Source organism: Onychomys torridus, chromosome 6 (genome assembly GCF_903995425.1).
Source record: "Onychomys torridus chromosome 6, mOncTor1.1, whole genome shotgun sequence".
Classification (NCBI taxonomy): domain Eukaryota; kingdom Metazoa; phylum Chordata; class Mammalia; order Rodentia; family Cricetidae; genus Onychomys; species Onychomys torridus.
The window spans coordinates 39,519,214-39,547,053 of record NC_050448.1 but is presented as its reverse complement, the minus strand read 5'-3'; the positions used below and the strand labels follow the sequence as shown (position 1 = coordinate 39,547,053).

The 27,840-nt window shown below is 36.9% G+C and overlaps 1 protein-coding gene across 11 annotated transcripts in view; it reads right to left on the bottom strand.

Moving 5' to 3' along the window:
- Mbnl1 (muscleblind like splicing regulator 1) overlaps positions 1-27,545 on the bottom strand; it is a 115,773-nt gene extending 88,228 nt beyond the window's left edge. For all 11 annotated transcript variants that reach the window (XM_036189503.1, XM_036189505.1, XM_036189511.1 and 8 more), the window contains exon 1: positions 27,312-27,545. In XM_036189503.1, the coding sequence (XP_036045396.1) occupies positions 27,312-27,485 (174 nt within the window). In that variant the 5' untranslated portion in view covers positions 27,486-27,545. The remainder of the gene's footprint in view (positions 1-27,311) is intronic.
- Between the last annotated feature and the right edge of the window lie 295 nt (positions 27,546-27,840).

Sequence of the window (27,840 nt, the reverse complement as noted above, 5' to 3'; positions counted from 1 at the left end):
TACCCTCCTCATTTCTAGTAAACAAATTAACTGCTCTAAAACCTGTTGCTGAAAGAAAGTTGCCATGTAAAATAATTGCTACCATGAGATTTTGCTCAATTTTAAAATAATACTCTATTTGCCTTCCTGGCATAGAAACACTTTTGCAAAGGCTACTGTTTTCATAATGTGTGCAACACTCAATGTGGGGAAACATCAGTTCTTGTGATTTTTACAGAATGAGCAATGCTTCCCTCTTCCCATATTTAATTTCCATTCTGGTGTCATTGATTACTTTTCTTTTCCCTAGATTATGACTGGATAAGACAGCATGCAGAAGTCATTAACAGGCATTCAAATGATTTGTCTGGAAAGTTCAATCCTAGAGATACAAAAGATAACAAGATTTATTTTATTCCTTTGGAATTTAAATAGTTCAAGGTGAAATGAAAAAAGATTACTATATTACTATCACAGACTTATTAGAGAATTATGAACATGAAAGCACATATTCTCTGCATAGTAGAAAATTATCCTTATTGGTGAAACTGCAAGCCTGTGTACCAAGACTCTTAGCATGTTTCTCATGTGTTTTACATCAACACAGCAAGGTGAATGCTGGGTATAAAGTGCCACCTAAGATCATAAACCTGACTCTTAAGAGCTGACTTCTAGAACTCTTCATAGTGGGAGTAATTGATAGCATGTCTGGCCAGAACCATGGTGGGAAGAGGATCTGCTAAGGTTCACTCCCTTTTGGAAACACTCAAATATGAATATATGTTTACACAGGTGAGCACATTTCTCTAACTTGTTTTATGATTCTTGGATGTTAGGATGTCAGTAACTGATCCAGTTGTCACATTTTTCTAAATAGATCATCTCTTCAGAGGCCCCACCAGGACAATGGCACTGTTATCAGCAGGGCTTGTTCTGCTGGGGAACCACCACTGGTGAAGTCATACTTGTACTCATTCCCATCTCAGCCCGTGGATTTAATTGGTGTAAGGCTGAGACAATTATTATGAGTTCACACAGAGCTTAAGAAATTCAAGGGCCATCCCATAAGAGATGGGCTGAAACCAACTTGGACCAAGTGCCTCCCTGAATACTGAGCACCTGAAATGACCTTCCTTGAATGAGGTGCTGAGGACATGAGTCTATCAGACCAGCCAGTTCAAATCATGCAGCCAGGTCCCTAAAGTTAAGGCAAAAATAATCCAGAACCAAGCAGTTCTTTCATTGGCTGTCAACCTACCTCTGGATATTTTCTGGCTAGCTTCTGCTTGTTAAGTTGAAAATTAGTAAAACTTAGAACAAAAAGAATCCATGAAAACTTGAGGAGTACATTTGTTGGATGAAAGCATTTTCCCTTGGGTTACAATTCAGCCATAAGCTTTAAGAAATATAGCCACTGGGCAGCATTTACCAACAACTTATTTAGGTACCTATGTGGGCTCCCTTCTGGTGACATACCATGTAAGTGTATTTATTCTCAACTATTTCTAAAATCAAAAGTGTCCATAATGGGGATGGACAGTTCTATCCAGTTTCTAGTCAACTCCTCTCTCTACAGCACCCCTGGATAGTGGTGTTACATTTCAGATGAAATGAAATGAGCTTGATTTACTCACCAGTTAATAACAGACTGAAATCTGTCTTAACCTCCAGTAGGAACACTTGATTTAACACACACACACACACACACACACACACACACACACACACAAAATGCTAAAAACGTATACTCTGCCATCTTTTGGTAAGTAGCTGCATAGATTTTTGCGTAAAATAGATTATAGGATTTATTTGTTGTGGAGCCTCCCTAGTAAGACCTAACTGAAGGTCAGAAAATCTGAGCTTGCTTTACCCAGTAGGGCTGCACAATAGAATGATTTGGCCCCTGGCATGGTTACCAGGTTTTGAAGGGTCTACACTTGGCTGTTCCTTATCCTTTGATCTTGAAAGGGGTAGGTCTTTTGCCTCACCCTTTGGAATAAACCTCAAGGCAACTGGGTATTGACCTAGGGCCCTCCGGAAGCTATCCTGTGTCTCTGTCTTTCTTATCATCTTTCTATCTTTCTATCTTTTCCTCATTCCTTTCTCCTCCCCCAGGAGAACCCTTTGACAGGTTGGGAGCTGGACTCTGGCAGACTCCCACAATTGTTAGGACAGTCTCATAATGAAGCCCAGGTTGGCACTGAACTTACGATATTCCTATCTAACCTCCTGATCAAATGGTTTTATTACCTTGGCATTATTGAGTGATAGCTAGGAAGACCCATCAGTCTTATGCTGTCATGAAAACATATGCAAATATAGAGATTATATAAATTATGGTTTTTCAACCTGATTTCTCAACCTAATTCCAGAACTCATACAATCTGTAGTAACTTCTTGCTGATGGTAGGGGAAGTGTAGGTTAAGCTCCAAGTGTAAGTGCCTCATCATTTAAACATTTCGCTCACTTTAAAATATCAGTGAAGCTGGTGTTTCTAGATAAATAGGCTAAGTGCCTCTTTATATTCATCAGCTGTTACTGGGCCCATACTTATACTTAATTCCTTAAACAAGGCTTCATCTGAAAACAAAATAGTAATAAACACAAATAAAGAGCACACAGGTCAGAACAGGGGAGGTTTTAGTGTGCTTCCATAGTGGATAAATAAAGACTCACCAATATTTAGTAGGGAGAGATTTGTGTGGGAATGGTGCCCTAAAAGTGAAATGCTCTAACTGTGCAACACACACCCCTGAGTCATTTATCCTCACGATTTGATGCTTTAAATAAAACTGGCTAAAGAAAGCCCTCAAGTGACTCAGGATGACTTACTGTGTCCACTCCAGGAAAAGGAAGGACTTTCAGTGTTTGATAATTATTTGTCTGCTACAGTTTAAAAAATATTTCCCTTTCCATTATGCATGGGACAGGGGAAGGTAGAAAAAGTTGGACTTTGATTGAGCACTTGGCATCTATACTACCTGCTTATTTTGTTAGGTGTTAGAATTTACCTCAGCGAATTTTGTGCACGTGAACAAGGAAAAGTGTTGTAACTGATAACAAAACCAGCAGAGCAAAATGGCTCACTGCATTCTGCATTTCCATAAGTACAATGATACAGAATTATATACTTCATATAGCTATACAAAATAAAAAAGAAATCTAAGATCTATAAATTAGGTTAGTGTTTTTATCTCTATTTCAATACGCATCACTCATTTTTACTTTTAAGTGAGAAAGGTATATTTTATCCCAAACAGAACAGATTTCTCTTGGTAACTAATTAAAAAATATTTTATGTAATTTATAAGAATGACTAAGAGATGGACAAGTAATGTATTTATTATAAATAACACAACCAATGACACCCATCACAAATAAATAACCAAGCAGTATAAAGAAGCATGTCCCTGCCAATATCTACCTTCCTCATGCGCTAAAAATATGCCACTCAAGTCAGTGGGCCATACTTGGCCAAAGAGTCTAAAAAGAAACAGTATGTCATCCAAGGTTTATACCCTTGCACTCAGTTTAGTCCATTCTCATTACCTGTTGTTGAGGCAGGCATCTTATTATTCCCATTCGACATGTGATTAGAATCAGCAAAATCAGTTTCTTGCATCTCCCTCCTCCTTTTAGTACAAGCAGGTATTTAACAGAACTCCACCAATACCCACATGCACACAGCTTACTTTCCGGTTTTCAGTTATGGATTCCAAAGTACCTTTGATAAAATATACTGATAACTACTACTAATACTTATATGAGGACACAGAAATAACTCTTAGAATATTTGGGTATCTGAACTTCCTTAATTGCAGATAAATAAATGTTCTATATAAGCAAAACTTATTTCAAACAGCATACACAATCAAGACACCTATTTGTATGGAATAGGTGAATGGGACCTTAAGGGTTGTGAATGACATGTAAGACTTTCTTTCACCACAAACAACGTATCAGCCTGAGCCAAGCCAATCTGTTCCACTGAGGACACCATCAGCCTTTTATTGTAAGCTTCCTTAAACTCAAATCTAATGTTTCTTCATTTTCTTCCTATTCACTGCTTTTGCAAACTTTGTACTTGGGTTTTTGGAGCTTTGGTGCTACTGGCACTCCATGTTTCGGCCAGTGTGGCCCCCAATGGGTCCAAAACTGCATATTAGTCAACGCCCCTGCTTAAAATACTCTTCTCCATACCCCGCCTTTTTTTTTTTCTTTCTAGAAGTGACTAATCTTCCTGTTGTTGCACTCTGTCAGCTCTCCCCCGGTATTCTTCCCATGTTGTATAACATTTACTTTTGCCAGCTCTCTTTGGAACGCCTATCTCCTTGGGGTTAGCCTTCCGTTTTTAACAGTTTAAAGCAGTCATTACTTATGTTTTAGCAAACTTTGTCAACAACTTGTGTGCTATTCATATGAAACTATTTCCTCCAGGTAAATCTGCAACCACTATTTGAAGGACATAAATAAATATCCATTTGCATCTTTAAAGTTTAACTCAGAGAATTCTTGGTGTTACCAGAGACATAATTAGCCTTTTGTTTTCCCTCGCTCTTTAAAATGTCCAGAAAAGGCAAGAAATACCACCCCATTTAAACTATCTCTTCCCAGTACTTCTCTGTAGTATCATAAAACATGTCTACACACAATTAAAAATTCAATGTAACACTTGCATATTGTCTACATTCCTATTACAAAATAAACTTCATGCCAAGACATTGCCTTGTACTTTAACCGTAAGTAATTATCAAAGCTGCATTATAGTCTCTAAACATACATAAAAGAACTATTTCTGGACTATATACAGCATCTAGAAGACATCAAAAAGGTGATCACTATTTAATACATGCTAAACTCCACAGAAGAACTACATTTCCAGGGCTGCTGAGACGGCTGAGCTGGTAAAGGTGCTTGTCTAACAGCCTGGTGCCAGCATTTGCTCATGTCTAATCTACTGAACAGTGTGGGACAGAGCTGACCCTACAAACCAGTTCTCTGATCAGCACAAGCACACTTTGGCATGCTCATCCACACATGCATCACACACAAACAACAGTAATAGATGAAGCACACTTTTAGACAACCACATTTCTAACAAAACAAAATCATAATCGCTAACCCCAGATTTCCATAGCACATCTCTGGATGAATTCTGTATCACTACATGCTTATTATCCAACAGTTATTTTAAAAACCCCAAACTTTTTTTAGCATGTACAAAATACACATTGTAAGAGATGATGAAAATACTAAGATTTTATACCTATTTCTTAAAACTAGAAGTCAAGTGAAGCTCAGACATAACCACAGAGACACCTCACAGGATTGTCTCATTTGCATTCAGTTAGGGGGATTTCCAGTATTCTTGACTCTAATTTTACTCCCAAAATAATTAATTTAAATGAAACAGTCATTTATGTTTCTTTGTGTCAATGTGAGTTACTCAACTCCCAATCCTCTTACTGTCATGATTTTAGATAGTAAGGCCAAGAAACTTGAAGTTGGAGATCCTTCTAAAAATGTAATCATGAAAGGCAAGGTTGTCTGGGAGTGATTTAATATAATTGAGCGATGAAGAACATGTGAAGGGTGACAGAACAAGATATTCACTGATGTACACATGAGCATACAAAATGCTGGCTTATTTCTGTATATATAATTTAAAGATACATACCAATGTGTTATTCAAAATTTTAATCTAATTTTTTATATGTTCAAAAATTGAAATAATAAAACTCTTACTCCCTGTCATCCCCCCCCACACACACACACACAAAAACAACATAAAGAGAAAGAGAAGAGTTGATGTCTAGAAAAATAACCAAGCTGTATTTTCTTCCACTCTGAGGTTATGAAAATTGGTTTATAAGCTGGGCCTTACTATTTACAATCAAGCCTGGACAGCCTAAATCAACATACTTATATCCATGGGCATATGTTCACATGTTTAACATAGAAATGCCTCTTGCCTTCTAGAAAAAAAAAAAAATCTTTATGTATTTGGAAATGAATTATCTAAAAAGAAAAATCTAAAATTATATCTATATCAATGGAAGTAGAGAGAGGGAAGAGGTAGGTTCAGCTGAGTGCTCACTGTGCATCAAGACAGTGTACTTCTTATTCAGTTCACTCAGTTACAACAGGAGTACTACTATTCTGACATTACAGACCACGACCTGAATCACAGAAGGGCAAAGTAATTTGCTCCCACTGAGTTGGTACATGAAATAGTAAGTTATATGCTAAATATTTCTAACATGTGGAAAGAACACATCAAAATGACATCTAACATGGCTACTCAGCATAGACTAATTTTCCTCAAAAAGGCTCTCTGGTGGAGGAGTTGTCCTTGGATTCTAGTGTTGGCCAATTCCCATGGTGTAAATAATCTTTCCACAGCCGATCTTAAGTTACCAATGAGATTTCACTGATGAGCAAACTGCCCAGAACCTCCAGTACACAATATTGGACATAATCAAACCAACAGGCCAGTGGGACAATGAGGAGATCCAAAAAGATAGTATGCAAGTGCTATCGGGGCCGTGTATGGGACCTTATGCCAATAGTACATTTACATTCTAAGCTAATAAGTTCCTAAAGGGAATACTATGAGGTGATCAAGGCAATGAAGACAAACAATTAAGAGATTTTTCCAGGAAATGCTTTCTAGTAAAGACATTTGACATTTAAACTGCATTCTTTGCAGGTGATGAACAAACGGTGATTAGTAAGTGATTTCCTGCTAAACCATTCCTGCCATTCTCCCTGGGGCTCACAGGAGGACTTGACACTGACTAGAGAAGTAGAAAACAAAAGCCCAGCGAAGAGAAACTGCCTGACCTGGGTCAGCAACAGACATTGCAACCAAAAACAGAGGGAGGGGTACTTTTGTATGTACTACATTTTCAAATTACATGTCAGTTGTTGAATGAATACTGGACAAAAGGATCAAAGAGCAAAGCCAATCTCAGAACAAAACATCTTCACTATAAAACCTGTTTAACTTATGTACTCTAATGAATAGATATATACAAGAAACTTTTATCAATATTAATATATTTACATATAGCTTTAAAAGCATTAGTTACACATGAAGAAGAGCATTAAATAAATAAGTATAGGCACATTTTACAGGTATATAAAAGGCCAGATAACTAACACGTGGATCCTATCACTTTAAAAGTTCTCCTCTCATTTAAATAATCAATTTAATTATCAATGAATAAAATATTTTAGATACATTTTAAATACAATATTTATCTTTCTCATAGAATCGAATATGATACTGAAGAGAATCAACCAGTGATTAGTAAGGATAAGTGACCAGCATGTTCCCATTTCTGGCATATGGCAAGTCCATTGCTGACCTGTTACTAAATCTTGTTTTCAGAAGCCCACAGCTGATTTAACAGAATCCACTTTCAACTGGCTTCTGAGAAATGCAATTTATTACACTGATACGCTTATTACATTTATATGAAAAGGTGCTTCTGAGCTTCATTTGTCTGTACATGCTGCATTTGGTGTTTTCTTGATCTCAATGGTATGACCCCTAAATTTTATGGGGTCAATTTAATTATTGATTTGTACTACTGCTTATAAATGCCAAAGTAAGGTCACTTTTCAGTTTTCTGCATTAGGTTGTGTGTAAAATAATTCAGCCAATTTCTTTGCTAAAGTCAATCCAGTTCAATCATACAGACTAGAGTAGGATACACATACATAATTTTTTTCATGGTGCTATTCCAACTTACTTAAATACATTAAATTACTTTTCACATGCTATGTTCATGGCTATTTTCATATCTTTGTCATAGACTTTCAAAACACAGGTTCTTTGAATTTTAATGAAATATATGACCTAACTGTAGTAACACTGATTAAATAGTTATTTTAATCTTGGGGATGGAGGAAGATTTGGGCATGGGTTGAGAGTTATCTTATTTTGATCGTACTGCATAATCCACCCTACTTTACATTCAACACAAGTCAAACAGTATTTATTTGCAGCCTATCCTGTAGTCCCATGGCTAGGCAATATTCAGAGGTGACTAAGTTTCCAGACAGGGAGGGAGTTGGAAACCTCACAGTGATATGTAATAGGAGAAAGGATAGTTTTGCTATGTCTCTCACTGAATTTTATGTAATAAAATGACAATGAAAATATCACTTCATTTAAAATTTTGTATATTATTTTCAAGAATGACCATTTGGCATTCTCTCCCCTGGGGTAAATTATTTCTCCTGCTCTCAGCAGCCCTGAAAAGATATACATACAAGTAACATTATACAGACTGAGTAGCTTGTATGTATGTATTCAGGAATATACTTATACACAAAAACACATAACAACAATAAAGGAAAAAGAGGCTGTGAAATCACAAGGGGTGGGAGATGCATGGGCAGGTTTGGAGAGAGGAAAAGGAAGGGGGAACCACATATATATTTTCTACTTGGCATGACTTAGAATTTTTTTCAATCAACAAAAAGAAATGATCACACTGATTCTGTGTCTTAATGGCGTGTGTGTGTGTGTGTGTGTGTGTGTGTATCTCAAAAGTGCTAAAAATATTTTTAAAAGTTTCTACATTATAGCAATATTACATGGCTTTTCTAAAATGAGAATGAATAGGCTGTAAATTAGGGATTAAGAGGCTCTCTTAGGAAGAATCTGATAGGTCTATATTTTAAAAAGAAAGAATAAAAATAATCAAGAATTTAAAAGCAGGTTTGATTGAATATATTTTAAAGTTAATATGTTACTGTGTGCCTCACAAATAGGAATCAAGACCAAAACCCACAACTGTAGTAACAATACAAAATACCTAACAGCCTGATGAAGAACAGCATTCCAGGCTCAACCGCTATTTCTTCGGCCTTTTATTTTCTGACTTTCAAGATGGAAGATAAGACTAGTCCCATAATTACCAACAAGCAAAATGGAAGTAGTATGAAGGCTTTGTTTGTCCACACTCATCTCTTTTGAGCACCAGAAGAACAAGGATTCATTGTTCTGATACAGAAGACTACCACACAGCAAGGAGAGGTGGTTTATAAAGCCGTACTTTTATAGCACTTCAATAGGATATACCTTCTCTGAAAACATACACAGTAAGAAATCAACCCATGTGACAGCAAGACTTCCTCTTTGGGAGACGAAAAATGTGAGATTCCTTCACAAGAGGCAGAGAGTGCCCAACATATTGCAATGCTCTGGTGGGAATTACAGCATCTCCAGCTACATAAATAATTATTCCACTCTAACCCTTAATAAGCCTCAAGTGCTAAATTTTTAATCCCTCTTGATGATCCTTTTCCAAAGTGGATAAATGTAGTTGCCTCCAGAATCAAATGCTTAAGTGCCAACACTGCTGGCACCAACACTTATCTGGAGTGGTTTTCCTCTCTAGAAACTTTCATGACTTGTAAAACATGGCTTCTGTCACACCTCTCTCAAGGACTGTGAGAGGGTAAAGAGTAATGAGCAAATCAGCACTTAGCACGATCGGAACCCATTGGATTCTCTCTTCTATGTTAAATTACAAATTTTCAAACTAGGGTTGGGGATTTAGCTCAGTGGTAGAGCGCTTGCCTGGCAAGCGCAAGGCCCTGGGTTCAATCCTCATCTCAAAAAAAAAAAAAAAAAAAAAAAAGATAAAATTTTTTTTTTTCAAACTATAAAGTGCTCAGACTTAGAAAACTTTTTTTCTAGTATTACAATATGGAAAATTTCATGTGTAGCATAGTGATATAAATCTCTGTAAAATATCCTATTCCCTAGTTAGTTAGTATTATTTACTCCATAGTAAATGCAACAGTAATATAGTTGTAGTCTGGGTTCTAAATGTTCTTCACGTAATGTAACAAAACTGATCAAAGCTGTTCTCAATATTCTCAACATAGTAATAAAAGGAAGTAAGTAAACCCCAGTAATACAACAATTTCTCCATGTGCAGCTGCTAAAGGCTAAACATTCTCTGTGAAAGCCTCACAGTTCCAACAAAGCATCTGTGAATAGGTGTTAATAATTTTATCAAAATAACTGCATCATGCCACTGCAATGAACAATTCATCACTCCTCTGAGAGACATGGGATGTATAAACAGCCAAAGTGGCAGGTCCCTAGGAGCAGCCAGTGGAAGATAACATAGGGGGAAAAATGTCATGCACTCAAAACAGGGCCTAACCCAGAAATTCCCTTACAAAAAAGAAAGGATCTTTTACTCTGCCAGAGCCAGTCAGAAGTACATGAAACTTGACAGAGATTTTCATATCTATGCCATGGGAGGAGTTTCCCCCCAAAAGTGTACTGTATTCCTTAGAGAAAAGATTCCCAACTGTAGAAAACTACATTCCCTAAAGCTGAATTTAAAAAGCATTTAAGATCAGCTAATAACTACTGGTCATGGTTAGGAAGAAATAATTACTTTCAATTCAATGAATATCAAGGATGTCCCAAGAGCCGCACATACAAAGGTTATTAAGGCAAGTTTCCTAATCTTCAAGGGCTTAACAACATAGGGGGAAAAAAAAAGACTGACTGACTATAAAATTCAACACAATATAATTTACTCTATAATACATAATACGTAAGGAATGTAGAAGAATTTGTTGTTAAGAACAAAGCAAGGTATGAACTTTGATGCTACCAACAAACAAAGCAGCAGATTATTCAAAAAAGTTTTAGTTGAACTGGGCCAAAGAGTGGCTTTCAGCTGCCAGGCGAGCTGATGTTGCTGTCCTCATGAAAGGAAGACAGCATCGTCAGGTTGTTGACTTGACTTGGCAAGTACTCATGTTTCAGAGGTCCTGGTGACCTTGACAATTGATGAACATAATTAAGCCATCCCTCTCCACTCCTGGTTATCCTATATGTAAAGTGTGTGTGTCACACGGCCTCATTCCTTAAACCCCTTCTAATTGCATTGGCAACAGTCTGTGGTTCATGGGAGTTTAATGCTGAAATTGGCAAAGGGAAAACTCATCTCTAAACACTAAACAAAACCTTGAACATCACCTGCACAATCTAAGTGTAAAGAATAGCAAACCTTAAATATAGACCTGAAAAGCTTAGATAAAATCTACCACCTAAGTTTTCAATCTTAAGGTTTGTTTTTTTTTTTAAACTGCTTATTATCTGGGAGCCTGATTACTCAATGACTGTTTCTGTGTAGCTCTAATAAGAACTTTGTGCAGCCAGTGGGATCTGCTTTCTCTTCTAAGTCACTTCAAAATGTTACCAGCCTCTTCTCTAGTAAAGTTAAAAATAGGGTAGGTAGTATACAAGATTTTAAAGACTGACCCAATACTGAAAATCACAATAATCACAAAAAGCTAATAAGCCAGGGTATTATACTTTGGCAGCTGGTTGTACTATCTGTCTGTTCTTTGCGTCTGTATTGATTTACTGCTATTCTTCAGACAGGCTTACTAGCTAGTTATGGCTTACAATGAGATTGCAGCTTGTCCTTTCACAGATCTATGCAGTAACGATAAACCTAGGGCCCAAATCCCTCAAGCTTGTGCAAAGAACGAGGTGCAAGTGGATAGTTGCTGCTGTACCACACATCTTCCAAACTATGCAGAATGAGCTCTGTAAACCCACAAACAAACGACTTTCCATCGATCAAGACCTACTTTAATTCAAATGCAGTATTGAACCAGACAGTGAAAGAAATTTGCATTAATTTTATAAACCTAAAACACTTTATCTTTCTGCTTGTGCTGATATAGTTTTATTTATGCTACTAGTATGTAATATACACTTCACAAAATAAAATCTCTTCAGTTCCAACATGATGACCAAACTAAAACTTGTAATGGTATTCCAGAATTACCTGCTGCGTTTCAAGAACTACTCATCAATCTGAAATGCGTTAAATGTGATCATTTTAGGAATGTTTTTAAGATAAAAACATTTTACTGGTAAAGTTGAGCTCAAAGCACATGTAATTTCAGATTTGTCTTTTTCTACCAATGGTAACCTGCTTTTCTCTGGAATGGTTTTTCAACTCATTATGAGCACGACTTCTTGAAAAGCCTTTTTTTCTCTGTCCTACTAAACAGTCTGGAGAATTGCCTTTTTGACGATTTCACACTGTCAAAGCACACCACAGGTGAAGTCTCACCATTACCTTTCTCGGTTTCCTAGCACGTCACACAATTTACACTGGGAGTTCTAGCCTGACAGCATTAGGTAAACTGGACTGCCTGTATGAGGCGGCCTTTTCTAAGACCCTGTGACTGCAGCTATTGGGTTGCTCTGTCTGAGGGTTATTGCTGCTCACTATACAAGTAAACCTCTGTACATTTAAATTCATTATATTTAGAGTGAATGAACAAGGTAGTGACCTGCACTTCTATGAGATTACCTTCCTCCTTAATAACGTCATTATTAAACATAAGGATACATGCTTACCACAGTCAGTGTACATCATGGGAAACAGCAAAAAAAAAAGTATTTTAAAATAAAAATTTAATGAAATTGAACTACCCTACCTTCTATCCATGAGTTTAAAAAGCAGGTAAAGAAAGGAATTTTTAAAAATCATGCCTTCTAAAAAATGTCTCTTCAGCACTAGGAAGAAAAGCCAGCTCTGTATACATCTAGAACACTTAAAGATTCCTAGACTGTTTTATCCTTCACAGTCAAGAGTCCTTGGTCCAGCCTTCCTGAGCTATGGTAAAGCAGGGCTTGTTAATCAGGAGCACAGAGCTGTAAGAAGCACCTAATCATGTCTGTTAGAGACTGACTAAATTGAGACATAGAGCAAAGCGTGGGGTAAGAAAATGCACTTCTCTGCAGGCCTTAGACGTCATAGAAACCTGGGACAGAATGCCACCGACACACTGAAGGCAAACCATGAGACTCCCATTCACGGAAGTGGAGCAAGGGCAAAAAAGGAGACTCCCCAAGGCATTCGTAAGCTGTCTGCTCTGTACCATCTCTCATACTCTCTATCCCTTTAAGATGGTGCTATCACAATTCTACTGTTAAAATTCCTAAAAGGGTGATTGAGGCCAGTATTTAATATGAATTCCAAAAAGTTTTGTCACTTTTAAAAATTCATACTTGTTGTCAAACAAGTAAAGGATGGCAAAAGGTCATGGGTCACAATGCCCCAGTACATGCTACTATTAGGCAAGTGTTTTGCTTCAGTTCATCCAAAAGCAAATTAATTTTAAAAACATCAAGAAAATTGGGACCATAATGTCACTAGGATTAAGAAAGCAAGCCTTTAATGAGAGATAGCGAGAAGAGAAGGAATGCAGTCATGTGCACACTGTGCATGTGTAACCTGCACACACAAGCTGTCAGACACACGCATATATATGCAAAAAAAAAAAAGGTTTGGAAAATCAGATTATCAGTGTCAAAGAAATAAGTAAATATTAACCTTACCTGTTTTATCTTTAAAAAACTATGAAACAATCCAGTAAGTAAATAAAATACCTCATCTGATCCTCTACTTAATCCTTAGCTAGTTTCCCATTTCCACAAACCCCAAATGTCAGCAACAACTTACTTACCTACTGTTTTTCTCTTGCTACAGATCCTATAATATAGTTTCATAATGAAACCACTCTTAAAGACAAGTGAAATTTTCTCCAGAAATCATAAGCCTTTTATGATGCTAAACACATTTGACTTTTATAAGAAATACAGAAGTGAAATTTCAAATCTTACACATCTGCTAACTGCAAACTGATTACATAATTGCAGAAGATATGATTGTACCACTTTTGGCAACTACCAGAAAGTTGAAGATACATTTTTGTTTTCCTACCCTCAGAGGTAATCCTATGTTTTTCTCCTAATTGTCTCTCAACACGCTAAAACCCAAAAATAGCCAATTCAATTAAAAGTCTACAAGTAACTCCATATCTGACATATATCTGATCCTCATTTAACATTAAATAATGCAGCTAACTCATTGCTACACACAAAATCAATACAAAGCAGTACAGCAAAAAACAATAATAGCCTTAACAAGAAGGCAGTGTGGCATGGCTCACTGAACCAGTCAGTGCACAACTCATACTTAGGATATAATAGCAACATTTACATATCATGCTGTTCCCTTGCTAACAAAGAAAGAGAATAGATTCTTCTCTCCCAAGTCAGGCCTCACATTTGTGAGTTAGGTTAATGCCTTTGGATAGCTTGGATTATTTCAATTGCTAGCACTGGTTCCCTGTCAATTACGAGAGGAGAAAAAAAAATTGAGGTCGGATTAATCAGAATATTTTGGGGTGCTATCTTTTGACCACTAAAGGAGTATAGGCAGACCTGAGGTTTATACTCTACATTATCAGAAACTTTTTGAAATCTAACAAAGATATAATTGAACCTATAATTTGAGATATATACATAAATATAAAAACAGCAAAAATATGAGAGTAAAGCACAACAAAATAGTTAAGGTTTATGCTACTGTATACAGGAACTTTACTAAATAGATATGAATTTATACTTAAAAATGTAGATCACAGGGCTAGAGAAATGGCTTAGTGGTTAGGAGCCGATTCTACTCTTTCAAAGGACCCAAGCTGTACTCCAAGCACCTACACAAGGCTCACAGTCATCTGAAACTCCAACTCTGAGGGAATCCAACACCTCTGATCTCTAGGAGCACCTGTGCTCACATATGCACATACCCACATGCATAAACATACACAAATACATATATATGCAATTAAAAAATAAAATCCTTAAAACATGTGAGTCTTTTAGCATAAAGTTCACGTATTGCATTTGAAATGTAAAAAATGATTATTGTAGAACAGCAAAGAACTAAAGAGGCATTTATATTAAATGGGATTAATGTCAGCAAAGATGATTTTAACTATTTTCATTCATGGATAACTACATTTACTAAATGGATTTTAGGAACAGACAAAAATTATTCTACTAATACTGCCTCATTAATGTTAAGTCATACTCATGCTCAGTTTGGGGATTGTTTTCTGTTCATGAAGAGTAAGTAAACAGGCTACTGTATAAGAGTGCATTTACAACTATCTCATAGAGTACTTTTTAGATTTTACAATAAAACAGCACACAGTTACCTATCTACAGTATAATATGCAAAATTTATTCCAACCTGAGGCAAGGCTCCTCATACAAAGGAAAATTATAATTCAGACTGAATCCCAACATTCAGACTAGAACAATACGATGTATAAGGGATTTCTACATATTTAGTGATTTATATGATGTAACAAATTTTACTGAATCCTCTCAATTCTTTGAAGCATCAGAGTCATGTTAAAAATGAGAAACCAGCACGAGGTAATAAAAGACAGAAGTCACAGGAACTGCTTTGCAGTAAAAGACCCGACTGGATCTACTGTCGGGACTGTTTACAAGGTCTTGTCTGTGCTACAGAAAATGGGTTTTGCTGTTTGTTGTGTTTCTAACTTACATAACTCTTGGCCTGTGGCTTGGTGTGATCACTCTAAAGATACAAATCTGACTAAGATTTCAGAGGCAGCAGCAGGGTCTTAGCAAAAACCACTGGTGGCCACATTCTCATCAATATTTATTTGAAATAAGAGTTTTCTGGAAAAGCTGCACTCCATGAGAAACAGAAAGAAGTCCAATCTAGATGCTCAGAAAAGACCATGGGTAATGAAAAAAGCAAACCTTAATCTATAGGAAAATAATAAAGAAAACAGAGAAGCCAGAAAAATGAAATCTAAGGACAAAGAATGCCACACACGTTTCCCTGTAATCTAAGTGGTTTTAAAGAAAAAGCCAGTTTTCCATATCAGAATCCATGAATCGATGCAACTTTCAATTTCATACAAAAATATTTCTAATTAATTATTTGTCTAAATCAATATAGTCAAGAAACTGGCTAATGGAAATGAGCTACTGATTTCACCAGCTAATTCTGTGAAAATGAGCTTCTCTCGGAGAAGACTCATGTGTCACTTTATTATTCACCAAGAGCAGCGTATGAGCTCTAATATTTGACCTCTGTCTCTTTAATAAAAGTTCAGGATTACACTAATGCTCATGAAATATCTAAGAAGCCTAAGAATTTTTTTCATATTCTGAAACCTAAGTTTTTTAGCACAGTATACTCTTCTTGCCACATCTTGAATAAAATAAAATTAATAATTTTTATTTATAGTCATTTTTATTTTGTTCAACTGTGGTATAAGTCTTAAAAGATGTAAGCTGTTTCAAAATATTTAATAAGATTATTATATTACATGAAAAATTAGTCAAACTAGATGTTTGGCATTATTAATATAATAAGTAAATATTGAAGATATACAAAAAATAAAAAGTTACTAAAATTTTAGTCCTAGAAAATTTTGGAACGTCCTATTAGAAGTCATAAATACATAAATACAACACCTGACAGGGAGATGTTTCAGGAATCAAATATTTAAGTGGTATCACTTACATTCTAACATCACATAATGTACATGGAAGACTTAACAAAACTTTTGAAGCATATATTTTGCTTCTAATATTATTTTAATTCCCAAATTTTACTTCACAAAATAAGATGAAATCTTAGTCTCATCCAAAATCCAAAAAGTTGCATGGACTTACATATCAGTTAATAAAGAGATACTCCATTAACCGAAAGAAGCAGGGGTAGCAACTAACTGAGAGGCCTCCTGACTTAATGCCCTTGGCCATCACTGCCCACTTTGTCTTAGGTGCCTGGGACACTGGTGGATTTGTTCTTCATTTCTCTAGAACGGACTGTTTTCTGATTTGCTCCCTCATTCATTCTCTGTGTGGTGAATAAACATGCAAATGTAACTTGATCTGAGATTTATATTCTATGGCATAAGACTTCTGGCTGAAAATGAAATCTTTCATATTCTGAATGAGAACATCTTATTAGCAATTATTCAGAGATTGAATTGTTAAGAAAACATGTTGGAAGAGTTTGTTATTTAAAGTACCCTTTAAATTCAGGCATTTGCTGTAACTCAACCAAAACTTGCCCAAAATTTACATAGAGAAATTCGTTGGTAATTAAATGCAAGTTGTATGTACAAGATCATGCTATAACATTTCTCGGCATTAGTAATTTAGACAAGTTACACTATAAATGGGCTAATCCTATAAACTCTGAAGACAGACTAGCGGTGTGAAATTCCAGGAAGCTGCCTCTGGCTGTGTGACCTTGGAGAAGTAACTTAACTGTTCTGAACTTTCTCACTTTATATAATGGGCAGATGATGAACAAATCAGTTGAGTAAAATTAATGATTTCTAAATGTGCTGTCTAAAAATCAATGCGACTCAAGTTTCTCACAGAATTACAGACTATGATGACATGCTTTCGTAACTCTTGCCATATTAAAATCAGCAGTGTGACCACTCAATTGAAAACATGACAATTACCCCACTTCTCCTCCAGAGACTAAATGTTTCCAGTGTGTTCCAGAAAAAAAATCTACTAAATTCAAAATTTTAGGGTTTTTTTTCTTTCTTTCTTTTTTTTTAAATCAGAGCAGAGTTTTATTAGGAGGGAGGGACAGAAGGGAGTGTGACCAGGCCTGTGGAAATGACACATGGTGGGGGAGGTGGAGAGAGAGAGAGAGAGAGAGAGAGAGAGAGAGAGAGAGAGAGAGAGGAGAGAAGGAGAAGAGGCGGCAAAATTTTAGTATTTCATGGTCTTACAGCAACCACTAGTCCACCAACAATCAAAGAGGCCCAATGTTGTGTGGTTCGTCACCCTTCCATCAAGATTTCTCAATGTCTAGTAGAGCAAGCGCTGACCAGTGAAGAGAACAGTGTTGGTTCCTGCAACTAAGCTATGTAAGCAGCACCTCCTCTGGATTGTACCTGGTGACTATGTAGGCTGGCAAAAGTGCCAATCTCCACTTGAAGGCCTTCTGACAGCATCTCTCATTGAATCCTTAGCTTGCCTTTTCAGCTAGGCTTAGCTGCCAGCTGGCTTTTCGGGTATGCCTGTCTATGACCCCCCCCCCATTTGGGATTTGAATACAGGTCTTCACCCTTGCACAACCAGTGTTCTGACCCACTGAATCACTTACCCAGCCCTCCAAGTCCTTAATTAAATCTTTAGAGTAAAATATATATATATTTCTCATGAAAATCTCTCCCATATCATTATTCACCCTTGGCAGGAATCACAGAAGCCAGCAGTCACTAAAAAAGATGCTAAAACCACTCTGCATTTATTGCTCCGCTTATGGAAACCTTTGAATTCTATAGTACGTTACTAAGCTACAACTGCAGGAGCTATTGAAATAGACCCCACTGTAAAAATATTTGCTATATAAATGACTCTTATTAAATATGAATAATGATTTATATTTCATCAGAAGTTGAGCCAAGTGTTGTTTGGAGTTTTTGCTAGTTTTATACTGTTTTTTGTTTTGTTTTGTTTGTTTTAATTTTAGGGTGTTATTTTGACTATTGCTTTCAAAATCTATTTGAGTTTCTTATGTGGAGGTTTCCTTTCCTTTTTAACTCTGCTAGAATTCATGGGAAGCAATGACTGGTAGTAAAATTTCTTCAGAGAAAAAGAATTCGATAAATAAGACCATGATGATAATCTTTTCTCATGGCTAGACTTAGATTTCATTAGTCACCACTTAGCCATGAAGAGACAGGAGATAATGGTGGGATAATTCATCCAGGACACAAATCTTCCTTAACAGGATTCTTTATTTAATAATTAATTCTTTAAGTGTTTCTTCTTTCATCTTTCTTCTGGGGGTTGCCTCCCTTTAAAGAGAATAATCTTTTGAGAAACAATGTCATCTACCAAAGAGGAAGTGGTCTGCTTTTCTCCAATGTCTTTTTAAAACTTCTCTGCCCTCTTTGTAAGCTGTTTGGATATAAGCACTTCCCCCATAGGAACATGCTATGCTACTAGACTTGTTGTCAGTCTATGAACGATTTTAGAATACTAGATGAGCAATGATTTCTGAAAGCAAATTATCGCCTGAATGCAGTAACATGGAAAAGAATGAATTACAGATGTAATTTATCCATCACAGGCAGATCCTAAACACTGATTATGTCCGTATCTGTGCAGAAATTGAAAATGAGAGAAAAACTCCCCAGCTTTGCTAACTTTAATTTTCTATGTTTTATTTTGAGTCATTTACTGACAACTATTAACTGCAGATGGTTCCTGCCTCATGTAAGAACATCCTGGACCTAGATATGAGCAACTCCACGTCTGCATTGGAGGCAGAGCAATAACTCTAACTGCATTCTAGAGACCTGTGGGCCTTGAATCAACAAGATTTGGGACCGGACAGTCAAGCCTCAAACTCACACTAACACAAAATACAACATATGCAAGCATTCTGCTTGCATTGAAACTGAGACATCAGGTTAAAAAGGAGTTTCCATATAAGTGGGGTCATTCAAGACAGCTGGCTAAGCCTTGGGTCTAGGAATTTGAGTTTTTCTTTTGGGGACTCTGGTTCTGTTCCCATTTGTGGTTTTAGAGTCAGTAGTTATGGGAAGAAAGGTGGAGGGAAAGGGTAAAATTAAACCACTAAAAACACCCCTCCCTTCCAGTCTTCAAGCTGCCCTCACATTGACCTTCCCATTACCATTGAGCTCACTTCCTAACCTCACCACCTGCTCCTAATACAGGTAAACCCCACCCCCTCCTAACCTCCACACCATCCCCTCCTAACCTCCACCCATCCCCTCCTAACTTCCACATCATTCCATCCTAACACAGGACTCCCAGTAAATAATACCATGAGACAGAAATTTTAACTTCTGCCTTTCCAAAGTCGGAGACAGAATATGCTTGTTATCCTCTTTAAATTATTGAATCCTTACCCCTTCCCAGCTCCTAAATGTTTTTCACATATGTCCCTTAACTATTACTGTAATAAAATAGTACTTAAAATCTGTAAAAAGAATGGAGCTTACAATGTGTTTGTGGGGTCTCCTGGGTTTAATTAGTGGCCAGGGTTTTAGAGCAGAGCCCAAAAACTCTACAGTTACTCTGGCTTCTCAGAGTGGGCCTCATAATTTAACTGAGTTGGTTCTAAGCAATGAAGACATTGGGCCATTTTTCTTCTTATACATTGATTTTATTTATTTTTCTTACATGTATGTATATGTACCACTTGCAGAGCTGGTAACTTCAGGGTTTAGAAAAAAGCAGAATCTTCTGGAACTGGAGTTAAAGATAGTTGAAAAACCCTGTGTGGGAGCTGGGAACTAAACCTGGGTTCTTTGGAAGGGCAGCAAGTGTTCTTATGCACTGAGCCATCTCTCCTGCCCCTCTTTCTCTACACTGAGGCAGCTCTGTAGCTGACAGAGTGGCACTATCTGAGAAGGTAAACTTGAGCTCATTTCCTTATATTTCACAACAGACTCAATTGTTGTGTCTGATGTTAGAGTCGTCCTGCTACCTGGGATTCCCTTCTTGATCTACGTGTTAAGTCAAGACATAATTACTTGTGTCTATTTCCTGCTGCAGACCCTCCGCCTTCAATTCACCCTGGATCATTTATGCTTAAGCACCGCTATGAGAGTTCTTTGTTGAGACTTCAGCACATGGGTATTGAAAAGCCATGTTTGGAACGATGTGATTGAGGATGCAAACTGCAACCAGGCTCCCAGATATCAGCTTACTAGTTGGTCCAGTTGATCTCCATAGTTCCCTGTGCCTGTCTGCCAAATACTGTATCAAAGAGTTGTTGTTGTGTGTGTGTGTGTGTATATGTTATATAGATAATAGGAAAGTAAAAGAAGCATGCTATTTCATTTTTTATATGTAAATAAAAATTAAATAATGTGTGATGTTGTTTTATTGACCAACCAAAACAAAGTGATGACCTCTTTGGTAGTGGAGTACTAAAGTCCCCCTTCAAAAGGGTCCTACCTTCAACAGTCACCACACTCACGTACTTGCATGAGAGATTTATTTGACTCTGGGAGTTTTCTGGGGGAAGTAATTTCTTTGATTCTCTCTCACCTAGTGCTGAAACTACAATGACATTTTCCCTTTGTGTCTTATCTGAAAATTGACCTTAACTAGGGAATAGTTAAGCAACCACTACAGTTCCCAGCAATCCTGCAAGCCAAATCAGCTAGTAAGAGGTCAGAAAAATCATGTTTTAGATCTGAGGGCCTTTGTTAGGCAGACGTGACAGTATGGGGAGTTACCTCTTCTGCTCTTGTCCTTTCTGCTTCCCAGAACAGGTAGGTTCTTCATGCTGCCCAGACTGTCTTACCTCGCTGAATTAATGCTACATTTAGAAGACATGAGCTCCTCAGGACCTTGGGATGAAGGACCCTGAGCACTGGAAACTGCAGAAGACACCAAACAGGCCTAGACAACTGAGGAAAATTCAGACTCCTATTGATGCTAAATGCTGGCGGTGGGGTATTGAACACTGAATCTAATTTTTTACAGCTCAAATGTCTACATCGCATCTCTGTGTCTCTGGGAATCACACAGATCAGATCCAACAGTTTGAAACCATATGATTGGAAAGTTGCAAAGACTTTGGAGGAAAGAAAAGAAGAAAGGGTAAAGCCAAGGCCCAAAGACATCCTAAAGTTAGCCTGCCAATCAAATTATAGTATATAATGGGTTCTATAGTTCAGAACCTGTCACCAAATTCTCAAAATAGAAACTCCATAGTATAAAAAGCTTTTTTCTAACAAATCAAGCATAACTCAAAATTTTAGAAAATCAAAAAATATTAGTGTCAAAATAGAGCTGATATAAGTAGATGTGTATTTAGTAATAACTGTACAAGAAATGTTATTTATAAAATGCAGTGGCTTAGCATATTGTAAATAAGGATTAATTTAAGTGCTTACCAGAATTAATATTATTTAATGTTACTGCTTCAGTGAAATTCACGGGAAATAGCTGTGCTAAAATACAATGCACTGCCCAACTGTTTTCAACCCAGCCTTTCCAGTTACTTTTACTTGAGTTTCTACCCAGGAATCTCTATCAGCAATGTAATCAAAGGTCATCTGTTTAGTTACCCATTTCTACCAACTCTTGTGAATTCTGACCTAAGTACACTGAAGAGTATTCTAAGAGCATAAAATGTGTATCTGCTTAAAAAAAATAAAAAAAAAAAAGAGAGAGCCTCAAAATGTCCTCCCTTTGTAAGAAAATAAGAAGCTTTGTGTAGGTCTAGGGGAAGGCCCTGCTCGGCATGACAGGTAACATATTAGCAATGCTGAGAGCTCAAGTCCCCACTTACCCTTAGCCAGGAAAATGGCAGGCTAAGCTTCACACTCTAGGTCCCTGGGTGTCCTTGGGTCTGAGAAGCATTCCAGGTTTAGAAGCATGTGTGAACTAGGTGCATGTTTCAATCCCTCAGCATGAGGTTGACCCTACACATCACAGAGACTTCCAGCCTTCCAAGGCTTACTCAGAATTGCTGTGAGGCCACTGAATGGAACCAGAGTTTGAGTGGTTTCAGATATCCAACACGCAGGTAAGCTTTGAACCTGCTTATACTCCATGCTGCCTTGGGTTTACGTAGCTTTTCCTTGATCACTCTAACACAGTGAGCAAGATTTAATGAGAAAAAAAGAGAAGCAGTGTGTAAATACCTCATAAAAGAAAGAGGAACAGCAGGAATCTGTGCCTTCGGTAGGTAGCTCTGTGTCTTCCATTTGGTTTGCCTGATAGTTTAAAAATATCCACTCATTTAAGAGAGTTTTCTAAACCACTACCAATCAAAATAAAGTTGTGCAGCCCAGTTCCAATGGATACATCTACAAATCGGCCCTGCTTTGGGAAGAGCCAGAAGATAAAGGAGTCTTCTGTGAGATTGTGTCTCCTAGTAACGTCAGAAGACTATATCAACATGACTGCTTAAATATAAGCTGAAATATAAGCTGAACAAGGACAACAACAACAGGCATGTTGAAGTGGACAGGGAACATACCAGGAGGCCTCAACACTACACAAAGAACTACAGGCAACTAAGGAATCCTCGGAGTAGGAGAAATAGTCTTGCCCAGGCAAGAGCACATCACCTGGTTACCCAATACCTGAAAACATACATAAAAATATCATTATACAAATGGAGCAGGTGTACTTATATATGTAGGGAGAAAATACAAATATAAGTGTGTGTGTGTGTGTGTGTGTGTGTGTGTGTGTGTGTGTGTACACATATGCAGTAACAACAATTAATGAAAAAACAGGCCATGAATTTGAAAAAGAGTAAAGAAGAGTATATGAGAGGGTTTGGAGGGAGAAAATGGAAGGGAGGAATAATATATTATATCTCAAAAAGAAAGAAAAATGAATAAAAGCATATATTTCTAAAGAATAAGGATATGAACAGGCACATGTCTGCAGTTATTATTAGTACTGCTGAAGCAGCTATAACTACTGAGCATTTTGTTACAAAAATGTTCCTGTCAGAATTAATGATTTTGCCACACAGGTACAGGAACTTCTCAGAGTTGTGAGGTTTCCGCTCACTGGAAACAATGAGAACGGGTAAGGCAATCACATTGCTTTACAAGCGGTGTCTTAACAGTTAGTCCATCTCTGAAAACTGAAGACATCAGTGCAGTAAAAGCACACTTGCTGTGTCAACCTATCACTGAAGGACACAATGCATACATGTGTACACAAGTTTCTAAATACAGATGTGAACATCTTTCAAAACTGTAACATCATATGTGAGATGCTGTCAGGAAAAGGCATCAAATGCTTAGTAAGAGTTAGTACAAATAGGAACATACAACATTTAAAATTTTAGTTCAAAACTGAATGGTTTGTCTAGGACATGTCTGATGCATTTCATTTTGCCAGAATTATCAGCTAAAATTGTTTTTAAAACACTATGAAAAGACCATGATGGTATCTTTTTAAGAATAGCAATGATACCAGCCATTGTTATGGTGAAAACACTCTGTGGAAATAATGGAAGATATTCTGAAATTAACTGTCATTACTTTGGGGCACTCCATCAAGTCAGTCATGCTGTCTAATCCAGATGTTAACATCAGAGGTTTTTCTCTATGGATTACATAGTGAATGCATACTCTTTGAGACTATAATACATTCAACATCACATGGAAATACATCCCACCAACTTTGTTCACATAAACTCTGTACTGTGAACCTGAGAGATCATGACAGAGTAGCATTGCATTAATATTACTGGAAATGCCGCTTCTGAAACACGGCACCATTCTATTGGTGGCTTGTAATATTGGAATCTTGTCTTTTAATCATTTTTCTCTTTTGGTGACCCATTTATAAGCCATAAGAGTAAAAAAAAAAAAAAAACACACAAACAAAAACCCTCTTCAGGACAAAATGATGCACTTGGTCAAATCTTCTGAGTATCTGAAGTGCCTACTGCACACAGACCTGCAAGTTATAAGCACTTCAAGCCATAGATAGAATTCACTTTTAGACTACTATAAATTTAAACTACAAGTGCAATATAAAAATTAAATTAATGAAGTACTTAAATGCTATTTAATTTATACATTTGACCTGCTACTCATCTTTTGTTTTCATTATTTGCAATTGGAAAGACATAGCATACACATATATTTCTACTTAACACACTCCAACTTTTGCAATATATTTATCATGAACCAGAACTGTTTTATTGTACTACATTTAACCTTAATTTCATCCTCAAAATTTAAAATCATCAGAATGCCAATGAAACCCTATCAGCTAATTTTCTTCTCATAATCTCCATTAATACACCTAGTAATTTCTTTTAGATAAACATTTTTCTACTGTTCAACTTGTTCTGTATGTGTGTATATGCATGTGTGTGTATGCATATGTGTGTGTGTATGCATGTGTGTGGGAGGGGGGATTCTCTTCTTCTAACCAGAAGTCAGCTATAAACCTAAGTCACCTGGGAGCTCAGCCAAAGTCTGAAACAGCACAGCTGAAGGGTACAGCCATTTCACAGGGTCCTCTCAGAGAGTATTTGGTTTGCTTTCCTAACTTTCTAAAAATAGTAGATTACACAAGCCACCTCCATCTCATGGCTCAAGAACTCAAAAGAGGCTGGAACAGGGATTAAAAGCAATACAGAAAGCACATTTCATTAAAGAAGTCAGGATATTACAAGTTTTACTTGTAAAACTTCCGTTTACTCTGAGACAATGGAGATGATCTGTTGGTTGTTGGCAGGCAAGCCTCAGAACGCTCCCAAACTTCAGAACTTCAAGCATGAGTCATTCAGATACTTTAAGTGTTTTAAGATGTGTTCTGGATCTATTTTAGCCACAAAAATGAACATCATAAGACTATTAGCTAAAAGGTAAAATTCCAAACACCATATAAAGTGAGGGGTTCTTCCAGTTACATGTGGAACTGTTTGGAAAACACAAACATTTAACTGCACATCCAGAATTGATTGAGTCTTAATATTTCACTAACACGTAAGGAGCTATTGTCCAGGAATAAAACTCTATCACAAATAAATTTGTGTTAATTTGTCTGTCTATTCAAATAGAAAAAAGTTTTGCCAAATTAAAAAAAAATAATAAACTATAAATTTCAGCTTGTCTTAAAAAAAACAAAGGAAAGGGACCAAGTTTGCTGTTATTAAGTGGTACAATGAATTCATTTCATAAACAAATTTTAAAAATTAACATTATTTTTGTTGTTGTTTTAAGAAGTCCTTGATGTGACGGTTGAATCTCGTTAATCACACGGCATGTCTGTAAGCAGGACTGCAGCTTTACTCAAAGAAGAACTGTTCTCTGACCACAAGTGAATAGTAACTTAAAAAAAAATATTTGGAGCTGGAAAAATAGAAACACTATTAATAGTTCACAGTGTCTGCGAACTCTGTGTAGGCAGGTCTTCTGTGAAACCATCCAAAGTCACAGCCAAATTTGATGTCCTTCATTTCCAGCTAGGAGCCCACCACCAATTATCTATAGGATTCCAAAGTGGATTTGCTAGGAACTGGGTCAAAAAGGAGCTACTTAAGAACACGGCTGGTTACCGACAAGAGCAATTAGTCTTTTGCTCCTTGTTTTATGGATCCCTGTCTCTAATTACACCTGAATTCATGAGCATTAATTTAAGACTGATGTTCACAAAGGTATAAACACTGTGCCTTTATCAATGTGTTTCAAGGCCACAGTGGGGGAAGCAGTAACTGACAACTCCTACTTATTAGTCTCTAGGACTCTGCCGATAGCCTGCTGTCTTAACAAGGGTCTGTGGTTACTACCACACACCTCCTCTTAGCCTATTCTCAAGACTGAATCGTTGAAACGTTTACCAAAGTGAGCATCACAAAGTGAACTGAAAACAACCAGCTGAAATGGTTAACCTCTAACTCACCCTGACAAGACGAAAGAAAGCACTTGGATTACAATATGATTTGTTTTTAAAAGACACAATGGATTTATGAGACTTCTTCACAGATGTAGATACAATGGTGATCCATCTTGGAAGAGTCAAAGAATTAACTGCAGGCATTTAGTATTTGAAAATTAAAAATCTGACTAAACCAAATAAGTTGAAGGTACCCCAGAACAAATTTCTAGTCTTGTCCGTGCATTTCACAATAAAGACATGTTTGCTATCTTTTACAAGATCCATTTCAAACTTTATAAAAATGCTAACATAAATAATTTCCTCTTATCATGCACACAAGGCTAACTTTTAACATTTCTGACCAGGAACACATTAAGTAACAACTGTCAAGAATCGCACAGAAAAAGAACATATGTATTACTTCAGTATGAAACATCCAATGAACAACAGTACTTAGTTTGTACCTATATATAAAGCCTGCATTCATTAAGTACGTGGTTCGGATAAAATACTATAGCAACTGAAAGAAATCTTACATCTAGTCATGTTTTCCCAAAAGTACATGGCTTTAGCCACTAAAATTATCTCACAGAAAAGTGAAAATGTACCCATGATCAGCTGACATGGAATTCGCCACTCATCTGTAGCAGCTTGACAAGTTTACCAACAAAGGAAAACAACTTATATTCAATCGGCTACCGTCTTGGCCTTATTATAACATATGAAAGTGCTGAACATAAACATCTACCATTGTTGAACAACGACTCCCACTTTGCTATCATTATGTTATAACTGCATCAATACACAACACTTTCTGCTCTGGGTTAAAAAACCATGGAGTTTTGGAGTTAAAAGCCTGGTAAAGTTTTTTTGTAAGTTTGGCTGGACTTGGCATCTCATTGAGTGCCCCAGCTCAACACTATAAACCAGAACACGCTATATAACTGAAGTGTTAACAAAGCAACCCATAGTCTGACACTTAGAGTACCGTGTGCCCATACCCCTTAATCAATCATTGCATATCCTTAAAAGTACATAATATTTACTCACTTTCAGTGAATCAAAGCAGGCGATTACTCGTCCATTTTCAACTTGGCAGCTTTTCGAAGGATGTGCAAATTTACACTCCGTGTCTGGCCGTGAGCAAGTCCCTCTTTGAAACTCTCTACATACTTCCAGTGTTAGCCATTTTGTGTCCCGAATTGGTGTGACACTAACAGCCATGTTTATATTTTACAGGTAGTTAAATGTTCAATGAAACCAACAAACCCAACCCCTCTCAAAAAAAAAAAAAAAAAAAAAAAATCAATAACAAAAACAAAAACAAAACCAAGTAGGAACTGATAAAACTCAGAAGTGTGAAATGAGGTGCAAATGTCCAGAAGGAAGGCTGTTCCCCGCTCCCTGGTTTAACGGCACGTGGAAAAGTGTGACTTCAATATCAAGGGAAAGACCTCCACTAGAAAGTCACAGCATGAAACTTAATTCAAAGAGGTTTTGGTTTTTAGAGAAATACCAGGATTGTAAGTAGATGGGTGCTTAAAGGAGGGCCTGGAACCAGCCTTGTGCTCAGTAACCC